Consider the following 16779-nt stretch of genomic DNA (forward strand, 5'->3'; position numbering starts at 1 on the left):
AGAAGAACGACAGAACCAGACCGAGGCCCAGACCCAGGACCGGATCAGGTCTGCTCCTGTCTGCTCCTGTCTGCTGCTCCTGCTCGCTGCTCTGCCTGCCTCTCTGCCTGCTCCTGCCTGCTCCTGCTCTGCTCCTGCCTGCTCTGTCCTGCTCCTGCCTGCTCCTGTCTGCTCTGCTGCTCTGCTGCTGCCTGCTCTCCTGCTCCCTGCCTGCTCCTGCCTCTCCTGCTGCTCCTGCTGCTGCTCCTGCTCTCTGCCTGCTCCCTGCTCCTGTCTGCTCCTGTCTGTCTCAGTCTGTTTTCCGTTTGCTTCAGTGTTTTTGTTGTTTCTGTTTAAACTTCAGTTGGACTCATGTGGTCCACTTTTAGACCTGGTTTAGTTCTGCTGGAACTGGATAAACCAACACAAACGCTCCTGTCTCCCCTGTCCCCTCTGTCCCTGTCCCCTCTGTCCCTGTCCCCTCTGTTCCCCTCTGTCCCCTCTGTCCCCTCTGTCCCCTCTTTCCCCTCTGTCCCTCTGTCCCCTGTCCCCTCTGTCCCCTCTGTCCCCTCCCCTTGTCCCTCTGTCCCCTCTGTCCCCTCTGTCCCCTCTGTCCCCTCTGTCCCCTCTGTCCCCTCTGTCCCTCTTTCCCTCTTTCCCCTCTGTCCCCTCTGTCCCTGTCCCTCTGTCCCTGTCCCCTCTGTCCCTCTGTCCCCTCTGTCCCTGTCCCCTCTGTCCCCTCTGTCCCCTCTGTCCCTCCCTCTGTCCCCTCTGTCCCCTCTGTCCCCTCTGTCCCCTCTGTCCCTGTCCCTGTCCCCTCTGTCCCTTTCCCCTCTGTCCCTCTGTCCCCTCTGTCCCTGTCCCCTCTGTCCCCTCTGTCCCCTCTGTCCCCCTCTGTCCCCTCTGTCCCTGCAGACAGGTGGAGTCGTCCTGTCGGGGACGTGTCTCTGCTCTTCGTGCTCAGATGGAGCAGGAGGTGGAGTCTGTGGAGCGTGAGAAGAGCGTCCTCCAGAGGACACTGACGGAACTGAGGGACAGAGAGAGCGTCCTGCAGGGGGCGCTGTGCTCCCTGCAACAGGTGCACCACTACACACTGTATACACACGTTACACACACTTTATACACACTTTACACACACTTTATACACACTTTATACACACTTTATACACACTTTTACACACTTTACACACACTTTACACACACTTTACACACACTTTACACACACTTTACACACTTTACACACACTTTACACACACTTTACACACACTTTACACACACTTTACACACACTTTACACACACTTTACACTTTTATACATACTTTATAGGACCGATATTTGATCCAGTTCATGTTTCAGTTTGACATTTGATCCCAGAATCTGGCTCCTCAGTTTGGCTCTGACCTCGTCTGTGTGTGAGACTCACCTGTCGCCCCTGTCCCCCTGTCGCCCCTGTCCCCCTGTCCCCCTGTCCTCCTGTCGTGTGTCGTGTGTCAGGAGAACGTGTCTCTGGAGCAGGAGTCGGTCGTTTTGAGGCTCAGACTCTCAGAGTCTCAGACGTGTGTCCACAAACTGAACCAGGACCTGGACCGACTCAAGGACCAGGTCAGTCAGATGCCCTCCCACACCTGCCACTCACCTGCCACTCACCTGCCACTCACCTGCCACTCACCTGTCACTCACCTGCCACACTCACCTGTCCTGTCAGGTGCTGTTTGTGCAGTGCCGTGTTTGGTCCTGACCCAGTTTCCTTTAGACTGGTTTAGATCCGGTTTAGATCCGGTTTAGATCCTCGGGTCTCAGGTGTTGTGTTTCTCATCAAACTTTCATGTCCTCGTCCCTCCTCTTCCTCCCTCCTCTTCGTCTGTGTCTCTCAAACCTGCGTCCCTCTGTCCCCAGGAAGTATGCTCCTCTCCTCTCTCCTGTCTCCTCGTCTCCTCTCTCCTGTCTCCTCGTCTCCTGTCTCCTCGTCTCCTCGTCTCCTCTCTCCTGTCTCCTCGTCTCCTCTCTCCTGTCTCCTCGTCTCCTCTCTCCTGTCTCCTCGTCTCCTCTCTCCTGTCTCCTCGTCTCCTCTCTGTCTCCTCGTCTCTCTCCTCGTCTCCTCTCTCCTCGTCTCCTCGTCTCCTCGTCTCCTCGTCTCCTCGTCTCCTCGTCTCTTTGTCTTCTTGTCTCCTCGTCTCCTCGTCTCCTCGTCTCCTCTCCTCTGGTGCTCGTCTCTGATTGGCTGTTGGCTCTGTCTTCTCGTGGCTCTGGACCAATCAGAGTGTGTGTTGTTGTTGTTGTGTGCAGTTCCGTCTGGATCCTGGTGGCGGCGCCGTGAGTCCAGACGAGCGTTTCACCGAGATCATCAAAGAATACGAACTACAGTGCCGGGTCAGAACTCAACCAGGACTGGACCAGGACTGAACCAGGACTGAACCAGACTGAACCAGGACTCGACCAGAGACTCGACCAGGACTCGACCAGGACTCGACCAGGACTCGACCAGGACTAAACCAGGACTGTTGTTGTCATGTTAACTGTGTTTTCTCGTTGCTGCTGAACGGCTCAGAGAGTCCAGGTGAGGGGGCGGGGCCGTGTGTGTGAGGGGGCGGGGCTTTTTTCTGCATGAACATTAGTTTTAGAGGAGCGCCCCCTGCGGGTGGAGCGCCCCCTGCGGGTGGAGCGCCCCCTGCGGGTGGAGCGCCCCCTGCGGGTGGAGCGCGTGAGGAGGAGGTGTTTTGTTAAATGTACTTTGAATTGTCTGAGGGTTTAGACTCATTCATGCATGTCTGAGTAATCTAGTGATCTCTCCTGGGCCCTATTCAAACCCTCATTATGTTCAGCAGTACGAGTCTGTACGAGACTCCGCCCCCAAACCTGATGTTTGTGCAGGAGTTTCACTAGTGCAACGCTCTGAACGGGGAGGGACTCAGCACAGAGAGCAAATGGATACGGGGATCGTGTTCAGGAGCAGACAGCAGCTGACAGGGCAGACAGGTGAGCAGTGGAACAGGAGCTGACAGGGGCAGACAGGTGCTGACAGGAACAGACAGGAGCAGACAGGGGCAGACAGGAGGCAGGAGGACAGAGACAGGAGCAGACAGGAGCAGACAGGACAGCTGCAGACAGGAGCAGGACAGGGGCAGAGGACAGGACAGCAGACAGACAGCAGGCAGACAGGAGCAGACAGGAGCAGACAGACAGGAGCAGGAGCACTCACGTCGCTCTGGTTTCAGGAGCTCAGGGATCGCTGTGATGAGTTGAGTTCTGAGCTGGAGCTGGTGAAGATCCAGAGACCAGAGCGAAGACCCAGACCAGACCCGGACCAGAACCAGAACCAGGACCCGAGCTGGAAACCCCAAGACCAGGGACTGGACCGGGACCAGGACGAGGACCAGGAGAAGACTTCAGACTCTGGTAATCCCACTTTTCCTCTTTTCACTGTTTTATTTACACCAACGTCCCAACGCAGATTTAACACCTGAACACCTCAACATCTGAACATCTGAACATCTGAACACCTGAACATCTGAACATCTGAACACCTGAACACCTGAACACCTCATGAACATCTGAAACATCTGAACATCTGAACACCTGAACTAACACCTGAACACTGAACTGAACTGAACACCTGAACACTGAACACTGAACATCTGAACACCTCAACATCTGAACACAACACATCTGAACACCCTGAACATCTGAACACCTCACTGAACACTGAACATCTGAACAACACTGAACATCTGAACACCTGAACACCTCAACATCTGAACATCTGAACACCTCAACATCTGAACACCTCAACATCTGAACACCTCAACATCTGAACATCTGAACACCTCAACTGAACATCTGAACATCTGAACACCTCAACATCTGAACACCTCAACATCTGAACATCTGAACACCTGAACACCTGAACATCTGAACACCTGAACACCTCAACATCTGAACATCTGAACACCTCTGAACATCTGAAACCTGAAACTCAACATGAACACTCAACATCTGAACATCTGAACTGAACATCTGAACACCTGACTGAACATCTGAACACTGAACACCTGAACAACATCTGAACATCTGAACACACTGAACACCAACATCTGAACAAACATCTGAACACCTGAACATCTGAACATCTGAACACCTCACTCTGAACACCTCAACATCTGAACACCTGAACATCGAACACCTGAACATCTGAACACCTGAACACCTCAACATCTGAACACTGAACATCTGAACATCTGAAACACCTGAACACCTCAACATCTGAACATCTGAACATCAAGAACATCTGAACACCTGAACACCTGAACACCTGAACAAACATGAACTGAACTGAACACCTGAACATGAACACCTGAACACACCTGAACACCTGAACATCTGAACACCTGAACATCTGAACACATGAACACCTGAACACTGAACATCTGAACACTGACTGAACACTGAACATCTGAACACCTGAACACCTGAACATCTGAACACCTGAACATCTGAACACCTGAACACCTGAACATCTGAACACCTGAACACAACATCTGAACACCTGAACACTGAACATGAACTGAACACTGAACACTGAACACCTGAACACCTGAACATCTGAACACCTGAACACCTGAACACGAACTCTGAACACTGAACACCTGAACATGAACACACTGAACATGAACATCTGAACATCTGAACACTCTGAACACCTCCTGAACACGAACTGAACACCTGAACACCTGAACATCTGAACATCTGAACACTGAACATCTGAACTGAACATCTGAACATGAACACCTCAACATGAACATCTGAACACCTGAACACCTGAACACCTGAACACCTGAACATGAACATGAACATCTGAACACCTGAACATCTGAACATGAACACCTGAACACCTGAACATGAACACCTGAACACTGAACTGGAACTGAACACCTGAACATGAACTGAACACTGAACACAGAACTGGAACACCTGAACACCTGAACACCTCAACATCTGAACACCTGAACACCTGAACATCTGAACACCTGAACACTGAACATCTGAACACGACTCTGAACACAAGAACATGAACACTCCTCCCGCAGTGACTCACAGCATCTGAAACGTTTAGTCAGTGTTTGTTGAAGTGTCTCCACGGTAACTGCTGAACATTCCACCACAGACACACATGCAGAACACCCCAGGAGTCACGTCACTGCAAAGATTCAATAAGAATAATCATAATAAAAACAATAATAATCCTCATAATAACTGGGAGGCTGGTGTTCTGAGGGGGCGTGGCCTCTGCTCTGGTTCAGGCAGACGGACAGGTTCATCCGCTCAGGTGAGTCCAGGCCCCGCCCCCTGCTCTGGCACAAAGCACAGGCCCCGCCCCCTGCACAGGTACAACAGGTGTAGCCCCGCCCCCTGCACAGGTACAACAGGTGTAGCCCGCCCCCTGCACAGATACAACAGGTGTAGCCCCGCCCCCTGCACAGGTACAACAGGTGTAGCCCCGCCCCCTGCACAGATACAACAGGTGTAGTTCCCTGAATCACAGCAGCGGCTCAGAAATGGCTCACAGTAAGTGTCTAAAACAACTTATATAAAGAGTTTAGACCCGGTCCAGACCCGGTCCAGACCCGGTCCAGACCTGGTTTGGTCCTGATCCTCAGATGGACTTTTGTGTTTCAGACGTCAGTGAAGTGAGCAGCTCTCCTCGAGTCCGGAAGAAACTCACACCTCTGGACAAAAAAGGTCAGAGAAAAAACTGGGTTAGTCCTGGGTTAGTCTTTGGTTAGTCCTGGTCCAGTCCTGGTCCAGTCCCGGTCCAGTCCCGGTCCAGTCCCGGTTTAGTCCTGATTCAGTCCTGTTTCTTTTTGGTTTTTACAGCCCTGTGCTGCCTGGATCCTGGACTGGACCCTGGACTGGACCCTGGTCTAGACCGCGGTCTGGACCGTGGTTTGGACTCTGGACCCTCGGTCTCGATCCAGACTGAACTGGCTCTGGAGCAGCTCCGAGAGAAACACCAAGAGGAAGTTCACCAGCTCACGGCCAAGATGGAGACTCAGGTACCAGGACCAGAACTGGACCAGGACTGGACCAGGACTGGACCAGGACTAAACCCGGTCTCTGTGTTTCAGGTGAACTTTTATGAACGTTCTCTGGAGCAGATGAGGCAGAACATGGAGCTGGAGAGAAAAGACATCGCACAGGCTTTTAAGGTACAAGTACTACACAACAAATACTACTGTAGTACTGTAGTACTATTGTAGTACTTTTGTACACAGATGGAGATCTGTGAGCTGTACTTGTAGTACTTGTAGTACTTGTAATACTTGTAGTAGTAGTTGTAGTACTTGTAGTACTTTTATACACAGATGGAGATCTGTGAGCTGTAGATGTAGTACTGTAGTACTTGTAGTAGTTGTAGTACTTGTAGTACTTTTGTACACAGATGGAGTAGATGTAGTACTGTGTGTAGTACTGTAGTACTTTTGTACACAGATGGAGATCTGTGAGCTGTAGATGTAGTACTGTAGTACTTGTAGTAGTTGTAGTACTTGTAGTACTTTTGTACACAGATGGAGATCTGTGAGCTGTAGATGTAGTACTGTAGTACTTGTAGTAGTTGTAGTACTTGTAGTACTTTTGTACACAGATGGAGATCTGTGAGCTGTAGATGTAGTACTGTAGTACTTGTAGTAGTTGTAGTACTTGTAGTACTTTTGTACACAGATGGAGATCTGTGAGCTGTAGATGTAGTACTGTAGTACTTGTAGTAGTTGTAGTACTTGTAGTACTTTTGTACACAGATGGAGATCTGTGAGTTGGAGGAGCAGAAAGTTTCTCTGGAGAATCAACTGAAACAGATGAAAGAAAATCTGGAGAAAAACCAACAAAGACACGACCAGACGAGAGACAAGAGGTACTCCCCAACACGGGTACTCCCCACACACACGGGTACTCCCCACACACACGGGTACTCCCCCACACACACACGGGTACTCCCCACACACACGGGTACTCCCCACACACACACGGGTACTCCCACACACACGGGTACTCCCCCCACACACACAAGTACTCTCCACACACACACGGGTACCCCCCACACACACACGGGTACTCCCCACACACACGGGTACTCCCCACACACACGGGTACTCCCCACACACGGGTACTCCCCACACACACAAGTACTCCCACACACAGTACTCCCACACACACACGGGTACTCCCCACACACACAGGTACTCTCCACACACACACGGGTACTCCCCACACACACGGGTACTCCCCACACACCGGTACTCCCCACACACAAGTACTCTCCACACACACACGGGTACTCCACACACACGGGTACTCCCCACACACACGGGTACTCCCCACACACGGGTACTCCCCCCACACACACAAGTACTCTCCACACACACACGGGTACTCCCCACACACACGGGTACTCCCCACACACACGGGTACTCCCCACACACACGGTACTCCCACACACGGGTACTCTCCCCACAACACACGGGTACTCCCCACACACACAAGTACTCTCCACACACACAAGTACTCTCCACACACACAAGTACTCCCACACACACAGTACTCCCCACACACACAGTACTCTCCACACACACAAGTACTCTCCACACACACACGGGTACTCCCCACAACGGGTACTCACACACTCCCCACACACATACTCCCACACACACGGTACTCCCCACACACACGGGTACTCCCACACACACGGCTACTCCCACACACACACGTACTCCCCACACACACACGGGTACTCCCACACACACGGGTACTACACACACGGGTACTCCCCACACACACACGGGTACTCCCCACACACACACGGGTACTCCCCACACACACACGAGTACTCCCCACACACGGGTACTCCCCACACACGGGTACTCCCCACACACAGGTACTCCCCACACACACACGGGTACTCCCCACACACACACGAGTACTCCCCACACACGGGTACTCCCCACACACACACGAGTACTCCCCACACACGGGTACTCCTCACAGACAGGTACTTCCCACACACACGAGTACTCCCCCCACACACACGGGTACTCCCCACACACACACACACGAGTACTCCCCACACACGGGTACTCCACACACACGGGTACTCCACACACACGGGTACTCCACACACACACGGGTACTCCATACACACGGGTACTCCACACACACGGGTACTCCATACACACGGGTACTCCACACACACACGGTACTTCCCACAGACAGGTGCTCACCACTATCATTTGTGTAAACACAGATCTGACTCTTTCTTCTCTCTTTGGTCTTTGGTCTTTGGTCTTTGGTCTTTGGTCTTTAGTTTTTGGTCTTTGGTCTGACTTGTTCTTCTCGTTCTTCTCATTCTTCTTGGTCCTGTCGTTCTTCTTGTTCTTCTCGGTCTCAGGTTTGGTCTGGTCTTTGGTCTTTGGTCTTTGGTCTGGTCTTTGGTCTTTGGTCTTTGGTCTTTGGTGGTCTTTGGTCTTTGGTCTTTGGTCTTTGGTCTTTGGTCTGGTCTTTGGTCTTTGGTCTGGTCTTTGGTCTTTGGTCTTTGGTCTTTGGTCTTTGGTCTTTGGTCTTTGGTCTTTGGTCTTTGGTCTTTGGTCTTTGGTCTTCTTTGGTCTTTGGTCTTTGGTCTTTGGTCTTTGGTCTTTGGTCTTTGGTCTTTGGTCTTTGGTCTTTGGTCTGGTCTGGTCTTTGGTCTTTGGTCTTTGGTCTTTGGTCTTTGGTCTTTGGTCTTTGGTCTTTGGTCTTTGGTCTTTGGTCTTTGGTCTTTGGTCTTTGGTCTGGTCTTTGGTCTTTGGTCTTTGGTCTTTGGTCTTTGGTCTTTGGTCTTTGGTCTTTGGTCTTTGGTCTTTGGTCTTTGGTCTTTGGTCTTTGGTCTGGTCTTCTTTGGTCTTTGGTCTTTGGTCTGGTTTTGGTCTTTGGTCTTTGGTCTTTGGTCTTTGGTCTTTGGTCTTTGGTCTTTGGTCTTTGGTCTTTGGTCTTTGGTCTTTGGTCTGGTCTTTGGTCTTTGGTCTTTGGTCTTTGGTCTTTGGTCTTTGGTCTGGTCTTTGGTCTTTGGTCTTTGGTCTTTGGTCTGGTCTTTGGTCTTTGGTCTTTGGTCTTTGGTCTGGTCTTTGGTCTTTGGTCTGGTCTTTGGTCTTTGGTCTTTGGTCTTTGGTCTTTGGTCTGGTCTTTGGTCTTTGGTCTGGTCTTTGGTCTTTGGTCTTTGGTCTTTGGTCTTTGGTCTTTGGTCTTTGGTCTTTGGTCTGGTCTTTGGTCTTCTTTGGTCTGGTTGGTCTTTTTGGTCTTTGGTCTTTGGTCTTTGGTCTTTGGTCTGGTTGGTTGGTCTTTGGTCTTTTTGGTCTTTGGTCTTTGGTCTTTCTGGTCTTTGGTCTTTTTGGTCTTTTTGGTCTTTGGTCTTTGGTCTTTGGTCTGGTCTTTGGTCTGGTCTTTGGTCTTCTTTGGTCTTTGGTCTTTGGTCTTTGGTCTGGTTTTGGTCTTTGGTCTTTGGTCTTTTGGTCTTTGGTCTTTGGTCTTTGGTCTTTGGTCTTTGGTCTTTGGTCTTTGGTCTTTGGTCTTTGGTCTTTGGTCTTTGGTCTTTGGTCTTTGGTCTTTGGTCTTTGGTCTGGTCTTTGGTCTGGTCTTTGGTCTTTGGTCTTTGGTCTTTGGTCTTTGGTCTGGTCTTTGGTCTTTGGTCTTTGGTCTTTGGTCTTTGGTCTTTGGTCTTTGGTCTGGTCTTTGGTCTTTGGTCTTTGGTCTTTGGTCTTTTGGTCTTTTTGGTCTTTGGTCTTTGGTCTTTGGTCTTTGGTCTTTGGTCTTTGGTCTTTTTGGTCTTTGGTCTTTGGTCTTTTTGGTCTTTGGTCTTTGGTCTTTGGTCTTTGGTCTTTGGTCTTTGGTCTTTGGTCTTTGGTCTTTGGTCTTTGGTCTTTGGTCTTTGGTCTTTGGTCTTTGGTCTTTGGTCTTTGGTCTTTGGTCTTTGGTCTTTGGTCTTTGGTCTTTGGTCTTTGGTTTTGGTCTTTGGTCTTTGGTCTTTGGTCTTTGGTCTTTGGTCTTTGGTCTTTGGTCTTTGGTCTTTGGTCTTTGGTCTTTGGTCTTTGGTCTTTGGTCTTTGGTCTTTGGTCTTTGGTCTTTGGTCTTTGGTCTTTTGGTGGTCTTTGGTCTGGTCTTTGGTCTTTTGGTCTTTTGGTCTTTTGGTCTTTGGTCTGGTCTTTGGTCTTTTTGGTCTTTGGTCTTTGGTCTTTGGTCTGGTCTTTGGTCTTTGGTCTTTGGTCTTTGGTCTTTGGTCTTTGGTCTTTGGTCTTTGGTCTTTGGTCTTTGGTCTTTGGTCTTTGGTCTGACTCGTTCTTCTCGTTCTTGTTCTCAGGCTGCAGAGGGAACGAGCTGAGATGGAGCAGAACTTTGCCAGAGAAATCTCAAACCTGGTGCAGAAGCTGAGCGCCGAGAAGGACCAACTGGAGGCCGAGCTCAAGCTCAAGATGGACCAAGAGCTCCTGCTGCTCAGGTGAGTCCGGGACTAGACCGGGACTAGACCGGGACTAGACCGGGACTAGACCGGGACCAGGACTAACCCAGGTGTGAGTGAACTCGTGTGTGTCTCAGAGGTTTGTGAGACGAGATGAGACCAAAGGCGTTTTTTCAGTAAGTTTTGGTCTTAAATGGAGCAGCAGAAACAGACGCTGTGTTCAGATTCAGGTTCAGGTTCTGGTTCTGGTTCAGGAGTTTCAGCTTCAGAACAGTTTTAGTCTTGACCTGAATCTGTGTATTTGTGATATTTTACTAGATTTTTCTTGTTCCTTTCTGTTCTAACGTTGTTCCTCTTCACAAACCTGAGTCTGCAAAGGTTCTAGACTCATCCGTGTTTGAGTCATCTAGAGATCTCTCCTGGGCCCTGTTCAAACCTGATGTGTGTGCAAGAGTTTTGTGGGGATAGAGCTCTGAAGGGGGAGGGACTCAGCGCAGAGAGCAATGAAAATTAAACATAAAAAACGTGTGAATCTGTTGTTTTGGCCAAATAAAACATTTTCAAAACAGTAAAAGGAACATGGAGATTTAAATCGTGACATGTTCCAGAGATGTAACGATCTCCAGACCTCACGATATTCTCACGATATTCAACTCACGATATTCAACTCACGATATTCAACTCACGGTGCGATTATTTATTGCGATATTTTGAAAGAGGCTGATATAATTGTACACTTTTTTGCTTTTAAAATACCCTGACAAGATTTTGTTGTGAATTATTTCCGTACGAAAGCCGAGAGGTTCACAACAAAAACAAACGCCGCAACAAACATAAACGCCACAACAAATACAAATGCGACAACACAACAAAAAGCCACAACACACCAAAAAAAAGCCACAACGGAAATGACCGCGGGACTCTAATTTAATGCACACGCCGCAACAAATACAAACAACACAAACGCAAAAGCCACAACACATTAAAAAGCCACAACAGAAGTGACCGCGGGACTTTATTTTCCGACGGACCGATCAAGTGTCAAGTGAAGAAGAAGAACTACAACGTGAAAAGTAAAGGAACGGAAAAGTTGGAAACGTAAGTAAAAGTAATTTATTGTTTTATCGTTATTCGTTTCACATTGTAGTTCTTCTTCTTCACTTGCCGCTTGATCGGTCCGTCGGAAAATAAAGTCCCGTGGTCATTTCCGTTGTGGCTTTTTTTCGGTGTGTTGTGGCTTTTTTTGTTGTGTTGTCGCATCTGTATTTGTTGCGGCGTTTGTGTTTGTTGTGACCGTCTCGGCTTCCGTATTTCCGTCATAATCCCAAAAAATCAAGTAAAAAACATATTTCTTCATGTTTGTGCTGAAATGAATCATGGGAAATGTAGTTCCTGATGTTTATAAACTTTTGTTACTATTTAAAAAAAATAATTTAAGCAAAGGAAGTTGTGACTCAATTATTGTGACGGTCCACGGTTTTATTGAGACTTTTGACGATCCGATATCACCATATTTCAGTTTTTGTTACATCTCCAGTGAAAACCCCAGAGCAAAACGTAAAGTAAAGACGATAGTTTGAGTTTATGATGTTTAATCAGACGTGGGTTTGTCGACTTTGATCGTTTAAATCAGACATGTCCAAACTACGGCCTGTGAGCCAAATGTGGCCTTCAGACACATGTTTCTTGGCCCTCAGGCTTCCAGGTGAATTGAGCAAGTGACCTGCATCAATTAAAAATGAACTTTTTGCTGCAAGTTTTTTGAAAATCTACCTTGATAAAGCAAATAGTTAATATTTAGTGTTTGGTTTTGAGGATCTTAGCGTGAATAAAAGTCTGATGGTTCGTTCTAATGTGATAAACCTGCACAGATTTTAATTCTTCACTGTACTGAGCTCCAGTCCACGGCCCTCGATCGTCCCTCTGCTTCGTCTTTGTGGAGATATGTGGCCCTTGGTGAACAAAGTTTGGACTCTCCTGGTTTAAAGTCATTTGGAAAAACAAAATAAACCTGTTTTATCTTCAGAGGTTGAGCTCTTTCTGTGGGTCATGAAGTCAAAAGTTTCAGTGCAGGTTTGAACCTGAAATCTGAACAGAAAGTTGCTCTCACTGAAAAATGGAAAAGTGGGAAAAGTACAAACCCGAGACACCGACTTAAAACTGAACCATCGATTCGTTTTGATCGACCAAAAATCTCGATCTCAGATTTTAAAAGCCTCAAAGTTGTGGTTTTGCCGTGGTTTTGCAGAGCTCCTGAAGTTTGATTTCCTAAACCATTGTCCTGGTTACAGACAGTGTTGTGGAGTAACAGATTACATGTACCAGAGTAATCAGAGTACAAATGATGAGTAACTGTATTCAGTTACAGTTACTGTTTCAGTGAGTGGTAATTGGATTACAGTTACTTTGTTCAAATAAATGGATTAAACACAGAGGGATTTAACTGTTTTCACATTTTGGGCTAAATCCTCCCTCATTGCTGGAAACTAAACCAGGTCTAAACCAGGACTAAACCAGGACTAAAACCAGGTCTAAACTAGAACTAAACCAGGACTAAAACCAGATCTAAACTAGATCTAAACCAGGTCTAAAACCAGGACTAAACCAGGACTAAATCAGGATTTAACAGGACTAAATCCTGCTGTGTGGACGTGTTTCTTCGTTTTCTATGAATAATATTTTTAATTTGGTTCAGTAAAATCTGGACTTTTTTATTTTCTTTTATCAGACAAAACTTCTTATGTTACAATATCCTGGTCTTTACTTGATTTGCTGAAGAGAAGTAATCCAAAGTATTCAGATTACATTGCTCACTTTAAGTAATTTAATGGATTCCGTTACAAACTACATTCTGGGGTGTGTAATCTGTAATCTGTAGGGGATTACATTTTAAAAGTGACCTTCCCAACACTGCACATTTCACTGGCTGTGACGTCTGTAACCAGGACAGTTTGGTCGTGTTTGGTGTAAACTGGGACATTTCAGTGTCCAGAGGAACTTTTGGTCAGTTTACTTCAGTGACTCGTGTGAGAAATGCAGCTGAGATGAAGGTTCAGACTGATGCTCGCTGTGGCTGGAGCCGTCAATGTTTTAATCTAAACATACAGAAAAACCTGATATTTGTTCATTATCCCTGGGATAATGTTATGTCTGATGTTCCACTGGCTCCACTCTGTTTCTACTAAGATATCGGTGCAGTTTCTCATTCAGACGAGGTGTTTCTACACAATATCACACAGCAGCGTTCAGTTCCCCAATTCAATGTGACAAGACAAAACATTTTTACCCTAAATCTGAATGAACCCACTTGTTGGTCGCTGTTGTAGCTCCTTGTTGTGTCATTACTCTGTTTTTACTCTGATACAAACTTAAACATGCTCAGTCTTGATCTGGATCCATGTTTCTTCTGCTCGATAAATAAAGTCTGTGAAGTGATGAAGTGTTTTTGACAGTAAAGTCTCGTCTGTGAATTCGTCTTAGTGCTGATGAAAGTTTAATCATAAACTTTCATTTGGTGATTGTAATTCTTGACGTCGTAACTTTTCAATTCGTATTCTGTTGGATAAAATACACACAATATATTTTATGTACGACTGGACTCATTCAAGAGTTTACAAATATTTATTTTATGCACAACCACAGACAAATATGCACTGATTTCTGTTCTATGCGCACAAATATTTCTGAAAGCTTCTTACTCCATAAGAACATGAATGAGTTATCGTGGTGATCAGGTCCTCAGGTCGTGACGAGGAGCGTCTCTGGTCCAAACGCGCCGACCTCCCTCCACGAAATAAAAGACACTTATTATATTCAGTTTGTATATTTTCCACTTTTTAAATTTTTCAGAACGAGCAACTTTCTGTTCAGATTTCCAACATATTTTATATTTGACCTCATGGATTAAAGCTGCACTGATTTTATTTTCGACATGTTTTGTTAAATGGCATTTTTGTGTTTGTCAGTTTCACTTTTTCATGAGTCAGAACAAAAATTCTTCACAACAAACAAGTTTAGTGATTTTTTTTTATAAAGAAATACAATAAATCTTGTGCAGGGCTGAGCAGAGACGCCCGAGTGACGTGATAAAAGTCTGAACAGTTCCATGTGTCCAACTGTGATCTGGTTTGAATCCTGATCCGGTTCTTTTGGTCCTGGTCCGGTCCGAGCAGGTCCCAGACGGAGCAGCAGCTGAGCCAATCACGGCGCAGGGAGGCGGAGCAGAGAGCATCATGGGAAAACTGCCTCGCAAACCAGGAAGAGGAAATGCAGCGGCTGCGGGACGTTCTCCTCCAATCACAGAGCGCCGCCCGACAGGTGGCCGCGCAGCTCAGCCAATCGGAGAGAAGCCTGCAGGAAGTGACCGTGCAGCTCAGCCAATCACGGCGGGAGGTGGAGGCGGGACAGCGGCGCGTCGGCCAATTAGAGCAGAGCTTAGAGGAGGCGCGTCTGCGAGGAGCGAGTTTGGACGAACAGGTTCAAGATCTGCAGGAAATTCAAACCAAACTTCAAACTGACATTAGCCAATCAGAACAAAGCTTACAGGAAGTGAGCAGACAGTTCAGCCAATCACAAAAGGAGGTGTCCAGGCTCCAGCAGCTCCTCGTCCAATCAGAACAGAGCTTAGAGGAGGCTAAAAACCACGGCAGCCAATTAGAGGAGGAGGTGAAACGGCTCCGAGGCGTCATGAGCCAATCACAGGAGGAGGCGGGGAGGCTGCGGCAGCTCCTCGGCCAATCGGAGCAGAGCCTGGAGCGGGCGGCGGAGTACGGCGTGCGGCTGGAGGAGGAGGAGCGGGCGTGGCGCGGGCGCTGCGGCGAGCTGGAGGCGCGGCTGGAGGAGGCATGTGCGCAGCTCAACGAAAGCATCGGCTTTTTAGAATCGCACGAAATCCTGAACGCGCGACTCACGCAGGAGAGGGCGGAGCTGGAGGCGGAGCTGCGGGAGGTCAGGGGGGAACGGGGGAGGAGCGGCGAGGAACCGGGCGAGGAACCGGGCGAGGAACCGGGTGAACGAGGACAGACGGAGGAGCTGGAGGAGCTGCGGGCGGATCGAGACAGACTCATCCAAGATCTGAAGGAGCAGGCCATGAAGGTCGACAGACTCCAGGAAGAACTGGACCAAGAGAAGAACGAGAGGAAGAGGAGAGAGGAGGAGGAGGTGAGGAAGAGGGAGGAGGAGGTGAGGGAGCTGAAAACCATCGCAGAGAAACACAAAATGGAGGTGTGGGAAAGAAAAGACGCTGAATACAAACTCCAGCAGGCTCTCGTCCAATCACAGAGCAGCTTACAGGACGTCAGACAGCAGCTGGACCAATCACAGAGCAGCTTCCAGGAAGTTCAGAGGCTCAAAGTGAAACTGGAGCGCGAGATAAAAGAGCTGAAACGACACGAGGACCAATCAGAGACGAGGTTACGGGACGCGATCGTACGGCTCGGCCAATCAGAGGAGCAGGTCCAGAGGCTGCAGCTGCTCATCGGCCAATCAGAATCAAGCGTAGAGCGAAGCCAGACGTGCTGCAGCCAATCAGAGCGAAGTCACGCCAGCTTTAACCAATCAGACACCAGCGTACGGGAGATGACTCAACAGAGGAGCCAATCGGAGCGTGACGGGGCGGGGCTGTGTGAGGAAAGGGCGGAGATGTGCGAAGAGGGGATGGAGCTGCGTGAGGAGGGGGCGGAGCTTCGAGAGGAGCTGTGGCGCGCGTGCGAGGAGCGTGAGCGGTACATGCGCGTGTGCGACCAGCTCTGCGCTCAGGTGGTGGAGATGGAGGAGGAGGGCGGGGCTTTGCGGGCGTTCCTCGGCGACGTGAGCGCGCGGTTAAACCAAACGGCCGACCTGGTGCTGGAGCTGCGCCGCCAGAGGAACCTCCAGAACGAGGAGCTGCAGAGGCTGAGGCGCGACTCCGAGCTCAAACTGCGCCACATGGAGGCGCTGGTGAGGCGTCTGGAGCGGGAGGACGGCGCCGCCTACAGGTCTCAGACTAACCCCGCCCCCGGAGATCCGTGCATGACGCCATTCTGTGTCTAACTCTGAGTCCGCTGCATGATCGTGTAGAGCCACTCTGTGCACGCCGGCCGCCATTTTGTGTCTAACTGTGGCATGATTCCGCCGCTCTGTCTGAACTCACCGGCCGCCATTTTGTGTCTAACCTCCATCTGATCAAACTCACAAACTCATCACCTGACTTTCACTTTTGATCCTCCGCCAATCAAACCGAGCGACGGCAGCCATTTTGTGTCTGAGTTTCTTCACCACATGATTTCGTGTAAATGCGTCCGACTCTTGTGTGAAACGCTTAAAGAGGGACTTTTACTGCAGTG

The 16779-nt window shown here is 48.9% G+C and overlaps 1 protein-coding gene across 2 annotated transcripts in view; it reads left to right on the forward strand.

Moving 5' to 3' along the window:
- The window catches only part of ninl (ninein-like), a 41014-nt gene that overhangs the window by 15294 nt on the left and 8941 nt on the right, over positions 1–16779 (forward strand). For both annotated transcript variants that reach the window (XM_055162396.1, XM_055162397.1), the window contains 10 exons: positions 1–48; positions 895–1057; positions 1474–1581; positions 2266–2349; positions 3195–3375; positions 5653–5715; positions 5851–6029; positions 6102–6182; positions 6774–6886; positions 10358–10495. The exon at positions 1–48 is cut by the window's left edge and continues 93 nt beyond it. In XM_055162396.1, coding sequence (XP_055018371.1) covers positions 1–48; positions 895–1057; positions 1474–1581; positions 2266–2349; positions 3195–3375; positions 5653–5715; positions 5851–6029; positions 6102–6182; positions 6774–6886; positions 10358–10495 — 1158 coding nt within the window. The remainder of the gene's footprint in view (positions 49–894; positions 1058–1473; positions 1582–2265; positions 2350–3194; positions 3376–5652; positions 5716–5850; positions 6030–6101; positions 6183–6773; positions 6887–10357; positions 10496–16779) is intronic.

Source organism: Boleophthalmus pectinirostris, unplaced genomic scaffold, assembly GCF_026225935.1.
Source record: "Boleophthalmus pectinirostris isolate CB_2022bp ecotype Guang Dong unplaced genomic scaffold, ASM2622593v1 HiC_scaffold_5, whole genome shotgun sequence".
NCBI lineage: Eukaryota > Metazoa > Chordata > Actinopteri > Gobiiformes > Gobiidae > Boleophthalmus > Boleophthalmus pectinirostris.